Source organism: Orycteropus afer, unplaced genomic scaffold, assembly GCF_000298275.1.
Source record: "Orycteropus afer afer isolate SDZICR_OR568_19922 unplaced genomic scaffold, OryAfe1.0 scaffold00046, whole genome shotgun sequence".
Classification (NCBI taxonomy): Eukaryota; Metazoa; Chordata; class Mammalia; order Tubulidentata; family Orycteropodidae; genus Orycteropus; species Orycteropus afer.
The window spans coordinates 2,355,699-2,363,223 of record NW_006921633.1 but is presented as its reverse complement, the minus strand read 5'-3'; the positions used below and the strand labels follow the sequence as shown (position 1 = coordinate 2,363,223).

Genomic DNA, 7,525 nt, shown 5'->3' with positions numbered 1-7,525 from the left:
CATCCAAGGCTGAGTTTCTCCCAAGTTTGTTTACATTTGTCCTGAGGATTGAATGGCAGAGTTTTTTACGCTGCAGCCACCACCACCAAGTGAGCTCTTACCGCTTTCCACTCCGTGAGGTTAGCGGTGCCTGCAGGGGCGGGGAAATCGCGAGAACCACGCACTTGGCCGAGACCCCGTGTCAGCAGGCGGGGCTGTGAGAGCAGGAAGTCCTACTTAGGCCCACCTACCTCAGTCCCGAACCCCGCATCGCGAGAACGCCAGGCACTGCCGGCCGGCTAGCGCGTGCCGAGGCGGATACGCCGTGCATTGGACTCGTCGGCTGCCGTAGCCCCTGCAAGTACAGCCCGTACGAATCTGCTGGAGGAGGAAGAGAAAGGCAGAGAGAATCGGGTTACAAGATGGCGGATGTGTAGTGGATATCGCGGCAGCGGCGGCGGGAGAGCTAGCGAGCTCTGGGGGGCAAAGGGAGGGGAGGGTGGGTGTGTGCGGGGGTGAGTGAGAGGTAGCGAGGACTCCAGACGAAGGGGTCTTGGTGGCTCTTGTCACCCCTTCTCGCGGCTGAACCTTTGGAGCCATGGTAAACCTGGGCCTCTCCGGAGCCGCCGCCGCCGCCACCTCCGTTACCGTCTCTCAAGAGTGAGGGGCGCGGACGAGGCGAGCGAGGAGGCGGCGGCTGGAACAGTGGGGACAACAGCCACCATGTCGGATACACGGCGGCGAGTGAAGGTCTATACTCTTAACGAAGACCGGCAATGGGACGACCGAGGCACCGGGCACGTCTCTTCCACTTATGTGGAGGAGCTCAAGGGGATGTCGCTGCTGGTTCGGGCAGAGTCCGACGGTAAGGTTATTGGAACGGTGGAATAGGGGACAGTGCCTCCAGTTTGGGCACAGCCCTGGGTTTTAGGCCCTGGGCTCGGTTACTGTTGTTACTACCACCTCTTGGGACAACGCGTTGGTCTGTGTCTACACTTCTGTACGGTAAAAACAAACTACTTTGTCCGTATTTACCCTCAGTCGGAGATGCCGATTCTCTGTTCCTCCGCCCTCCTCCCCCATTTCCTATTAAGAGATTTGACCCCTTCTTCTCCAGTCTCCTTTTTCAAGAGGGAAGAGTTATGAGACAAATGAAAGTACCGAGAGACAAAATAATGAGTGATCTCCTCATCCCCTGGGAGGAGCTAAGACCCTCTTTATGTTTCTTTAACCAGATTTTACCAACGGCCCCCAGTGCCTTAGACGACAGGTGCTGGGGAAAACCAAAAGGTACCTTTTCCTGGGTTTACTGCAGACTGTTGCCACGATACATGCAAGCACCAGCACATACATTTTTATTTAGTCTGGGATCTCTCCAGGCTGTGGGAGGTGCTATGAAAAAGTGCTTTACATTTTAAGCAAGTTAAGATACCAAAGTGCATTGTAAATTCATAATCGTGGATTTATTGTACGAGTCATATGTGAAGTATTTTAAAATGATAAACTATAGAGCCGTAATTAAAGCACCTTTTACGGGGTGATCTGAACTACTATATTTGAGGAACTGATGTATGCAGATAATAGAAAAATAACAATCTTAGATTTCTTCTTGACATGTTTTGTTCTCTTGCACTTTTCCTTTATTTTAGTCATGGACATTAATTTCTAAAGATGTCCTTCGGTTTTGTTCTTAATGAGCAAAGGATAAATGGATTACTGTAATTTGTGAATTAATACTGAATTTTCTGTCGTGGTATTTTGTAATTTATTTGTGACACTGGAAATGCAATAAAATAACTTATGTTTCAAAGAGTCTGGCTTCAAGTGGTCATTTAGCTCAACATTTTCAATAAAACTTTAATAGTCATCTAGTTTCCTCATTTTCTTGCTTTGATGTTTGTTTTAGATGGATTTTTTAAAGAGTTTTTTAAGAGTTTAAATTAAAACTGAAGCCTAGATTTGGAGAGAAAAATGTGAATTGGAATACTTTCTATGTATTCCATAAATGCATACTTCAGAATATATCTAGCTGGATGAAGAGGCAAGAAAAGTTGTGTGTATGTTCAATGTGTGTTCTTATTTTTTATTTAGAGTTTTGTTTATTGAAATTTATTATATTTTTTATCTTTCAGGATCACTACTCTTGGAATCAAAGATAAATCCAAACACCGCATATCAGAAACAACAGGCAAGTAGTTGTTTATCTTTAATTTGAAAGACTTCATCTGTGATCAAGGAAATTAATCTGACAAAGATGGGAAAGCTTTCCTGACAAGACAAAAACCATGTTTGGTAAACAGAGTTACAGACCATGTGTGTTTCCCTTGCAGGTTAAACTGTTTCGGTTTGAAAAGTGAAAGTTTTTGTATGGGCTGAAATTTATTATCATGTTTGAATCAAGGCACTGTTGGTCTATATTAGAGTACAATGTATTCGTTAGTTTTATTTAACAATAATTAGGGAGGCTTCTGTTATACCTGTACAGTAACCCTTTTATTCTGGATCACATTTAAAGGAAATGGCATGAAGGAAGATTCCAAGGGGTCCTTTTTAAAGCAAGGAAACCCTGTTTGTGGTGTGAAATTAGTTCATTTGACTCAAATAGTTTTTGAAGTAGATACATTTAAATCCTGTTGTTTAATTATTGTATATTTTTAACATAAAAATCAATGGATGCTTTACAGAAGTGTACATTGCTGATTATGTAACATGTTAATATTTATTGTCTTTTTTGGGAAAAGAAAACTTGTGTTTTAGTATGCCTACTTATTTAATCTGAAAATGGGTGCAGTGATTCAAACTTTTCTTTAATCTGTGATTGTTTTCATTTTTACTATGAAATATTTCAAAATTGAGAGGCATACTACCAGATTTAACAAATGTTAGCATTATACCTCATTTGTTTCAAATATTTTTGTAATGTTGAACATTCTGGATACAGTTAAAAGCCCCCTTTGTACCCATCCCATTCCATTCATTCTCTACCCTCACCAAAGTTAACCACTATTTTTAAATTGATGTATATTATTTCTGTGTGTGCTATATACCTTTTCTGCATATGTATGTATCCATAAACAATATATAGTGTTTTTTGTGTTTTAAAACTTTATACAATTGGTATCATATTCTTATATGTATTCTGTAATTTGCATTTTTCACTCAACCTTCTTTTGGAGATTTATTTATGTTAACAATGTAGATCTAGTTATTTTTTTGTTTGTTTTTTTACTTTAACCACTGTATAGTTTTCTGATGTATAATATACACCTATTGTTAGACATTTAGAATAATTCCAATTTTTTTTTGTATGTGTCATGTGTAAAGTGAAAATGGCAAGACATTTTTGAAGGAAAGAGAAATTATTTAGGATTATATTTACAACATAAATACCTACCATCTTCAAAGTCTATTATTAATGGAAATTGAATACCCAGAAACAAATACTTTACAACTGGAGGAATAAAATTATGTCTGCTGCATAGTTCATTAATAGTAAAGTGAGTACTGTTGAAAACTATTCGTTCTAAATCATTTATTTGAAATATTTTTACATTTTCAATATTCAATTAATAGCTTATTTCTCTGCTTAGAAAATGTTTCTTTTCTGATGAAGAATCATATTAAACATTTGTTCTGAATTAAACCCTTGCTGATGTTCCTATACGTTAAGCGTTTTAAGGTAGACATTTAAGTAAATTTAATTTCCAAATCAGCCAGGCAGATAGTTCTCTGTCTTTACACTGAATTTTATCATATAGCCATTTTTGGTTTTTTGTTTGTTTGTTAAGAACTACTGATATTTTATGATTATTCAGATTTTCCTCTATCTGCATGAGTATAAAATTTTCATGAATTTTGTTCTTAAATAGGACTTAGCCATAGGCAGTTCACTACAAATTAGTTATAATATGGATTCTTCTCAGTTTGGATACAGAGTCCATTAGCTGTTGTTAGGATAGGAAAAGTTACATTACTGTGGAGGCTTACATATAAAATAGTTGTCTCCCAACACAGTAACATTTTATTTTTAACGTAGGACATAGTTCTACTATCTGCTGTTACTCAGCTAGAAAATTAGTTCTAGATAAGCAGGATTTTTGAATACACTAAAACATGTCCAGCTGACCCCTGGGAGTCGACACCTTTAGAAGCCTCTTCTTTGAGGACCTCTACATAGTACAAGGGAGCTCTGGTAGCATAGTGGCTAAGGCACTTGACTGCTAACCAGAAGGCTGGCGGTTCAAACCCACCAGCCACTCCCCGGAAGGAAGGTTGGGCAGTCCTACTTCCGTAGTGATACTGCCTCAGAAACCCAAGGAGGGGTCTCTATGAGTCAGGGCTGACTTGACGGCACATAACAACAACAACAACAACAACAACAAAATATATGAGGTTGTTGTTGTTATGTGCCGTCGAGTTGGACCTGACCCATAGCGACCCCTCCTTGGGTTTCCGAGGCAGTATCACTACAGAAGTAGATTGCCCCGTCTTCCTTCCGAGGAGTGGCTGGTGGGTTTGAACCACCAGCCTTCTGGTTAGCAGTCAAGTGCCTTAGCTACTATGCTACCAGAGCTCCCAAAAATATATGAGGTATTGGAGGTAAAAACTTCATTAAAAATTTTTTTAAACTATTGATGAAATGCTTTCTGTAAGCACATGTAAATAATATACTGGAAAGTCTTTTTTTTTTCTTTTTTGATTGGAAATACTTTTATTAAAACATTAAAGTATCTAAGGGAAGTCTTTGGCAATGAGAAACATTGAAAAGCTTTGTATATTAGAATGAAAAATCTGTATGAAAGTGGTCACTTTTTCCTTTATTTTTTGTTCAAATTAAATGTACTTTTCTGATAGAAATCAGAGTCATTTAGGGTTTATGTTAAACATTGTTTCTTTATAATAGATAGATTTTCATTTTTTTTAACCATAATCTTGTTCAGTTTGTACTTTTTATCAAGCTACACAAATTGGGATTTCCAGATACATTAATATTTTTCTAAATTCATTAGAGTTATATTTTGTAAATGTCAATGTCATTTAAGTTATTCAATAAATTAGTCTAGAAAACTACTCATTTCCAAAATTTACCCATATTATTACATTGTTCATTAGTGAATTTTCAATAAAAAATTGAGAAAGTGAATGAAACATTTGTAATTTATAGGATATTTTAGTATGTTAAAGTACATTAAGTTCAAGGAGGAATATTTAACTTTCTTTAACATAAACAGTTTTAACTGAATTGTGGGCTACAAATACATCTCCCCCCACTTTTTTTTTTTTAAACAAAGTAATGCATTGTGGGCCCCAAACAAGTTTGAATGTGTTGAATGTCAAGTGACTGAATATTAAATAGGTCGTCATTGATTCACATCAGTTACTTTTTTATTCTGTGTAGAACTGAGGTAGTTAACAGGAAGAAGATGTACTTTCGCTAAAGGAGCCAATAAACTTGTTAAGTAATAAATACATTGGAAAGAAAAGAGAATGATTTTACAAGGCAGCATGAAATAAAGTGCCTGATATGTGTCAATTTTTAAGTTAATTAAATGACTCCCACTGATCTTTACTAAATCGAAAGCAGTGTCATAGTGATGTGCCTTATACTTAACAGAATTTTATGTTGTTGGGATTAAGAGAAGGACAGGGAAGTGTTCTAGTTACAGACAAGATATAATGGGCAAAACAATTTGAGAATGGTAATAAATTAGTGGACAAGTTGTGTTTTAACCCAGTCTTCATAAAAAGCCCACGAGAGCAAAATCACAGACGGCAACTAAGGCACCAAAAGTTTAAGTTTCTTGATCTTCACTATACAGTAGTTATATGCCAATACGAAACATAAAATTGTTTTTACGAATTGTGAAGTTCAGAATTAGAAAGGGGAGAGATTAATTTGGGTTGGAATCATTAAGAAAAGCTTCCTTTGTGGGGTTTATTGAAGGAATTGTGATAGGGAAGTAATTAGTACATACACCTGCCACTGTTTCTAACAGTGGTTTTTTATTTGAGAGCTTGGTTTACTAAACAAAAGGGAGCTATTATACATTCTAGAGTAAAACCTAACATGATGAGAGTGATAATGAATCATTGATAATGACTACTGAGTTGGTGTATATGTGACAAAAGTGTTTTAGGTGGTGTTATGTGCCGTTGAGTCGCACCTGACTCATAGCGACCCCTCCTTGGGTTGCTGAGGCAGTATCACTATGGAAGTAGATTGCCCAACCTTTCTTCTGAGGAGTGGCTGGAGGGTTTGAACCGCCAGCCTTCTGGTTAGCAGTCAAGTGCCTTAGGCACTATGCTACCAGAACTCCTAGTGTTTTAGGTAGGAAGACTAATTAGGAACTTTTACAATAATTCAGATGCAAGAAAATGAAAGTCTGTTTCAGGGCTCTAGTATATTTTTGAGGAAGTGCTGGGAGATTTGGTGAATGATAAATATGAAAGAAGGAATCAAAGGTTACTGGTAGTGTTTGAGTCTTGGGGCCAGGAAAATGATCATTCTTTCCAGAAACTGGGAAGCTGAGGAGGAAAGCAAATTTACAGTAGTCATTTGGTCTGAGGTGTGTGTATTTTCAGCAATAACAACAAACTTTATTTTGAGTAAGTCATACATTTACATGATTAAAAATCAAAAGGTAACTAGTAAAGTCTCTTGCCACCCCAAACATAGTTTCCTTTTCTAGAAACCACTCATGTTACCATTTTCATCTATATCTTCTCAGAGGTTTTATGTATATATAAACAAATATGCTCACAATCACATATTGTTGTAATGTGCTGTCAAGTCAGACCCGACTCATAGCAACCCCTCCTTGGGTTTCCGAGGCAGTATCACTATGGAAGTAGATTGCCCCATGTTCCTTCCGAGGATGTCACATATAGTCCTCCTTTTGTTACCATACATGGTAGAATACTCTTTACTGTTTTGTGCCTTGATTTTTCCATTTAGACTTTGAAGTGATAGTAAAATAAGCGTCTTATAATGAACATATGACACTACATCTAGGGTAAGAGTTGGGGGAAGGAGATTCTGAGGATCATCAAGTGCTGTTTTTAGTTGTAAGAAGGGAACTTCTTTAAGGGAACATGTATAAATTGAAAAAGGAACAGCGCTGAGACAGTCTTGTTGAATGTCCACATTTATTCATCCAATAATACCTGGTTATTAAATAATATTTAATAATAACACCTGCTGTCTAAAGAGTTGATTGCTATCTTTAGTTTGGAATATTAAAGTTTTTTTGAAAGTTTTGAAGTGTTTTCCGCAAAGGAATTACATGATCCAAAATACTTAATAATGCACTAGTGTGTGGAATTGGAGAAGGGCAATAAAATGAATAGAAAGGTAGTTGGGAGATGGAAAAAGATGTGGATGGATTTGAGTTATATATTGAAAGTAGAATTTTCAGGACATCCTGATAGATAAGTTGTTGGTAATCAGGAAGGAGAAAGAGCCAGTATAGAGGAAGAAAAATATATTGGAAAGAAAGAGAATCAGGAAAGTGTCCAAACCAAGAGAAGAATTTCAGGAAGGAAAGGA

General features: G+C 37.2%; 1 protein-coding gene across 1 annotated transcript in view; it reads left to right on the top strand.

Annotated features, from left to right (window-relative positions):
• The first annotated feature begins 702 nt into the window (after positions 1-702).
• Positions 703-7,525, top strand: part of PPP4R3B (protein phosphatase 4 regulatory subunit 3B) — a 131,111-nt gene continuing 124,288 nt past the window's right edge. The window contains exons 1-2 of the mRNA XM_007938011.2: positions 703-844; positions 2,112-2,167. Of these exons, the coding sequence (XP_007936202.1) occupies positions 703-844; positions 2,112-2,167 (198 nt within the window). The remainder of the gene's footprint in view (positions 845-2,111; positions 2,168-7,525) is intronic.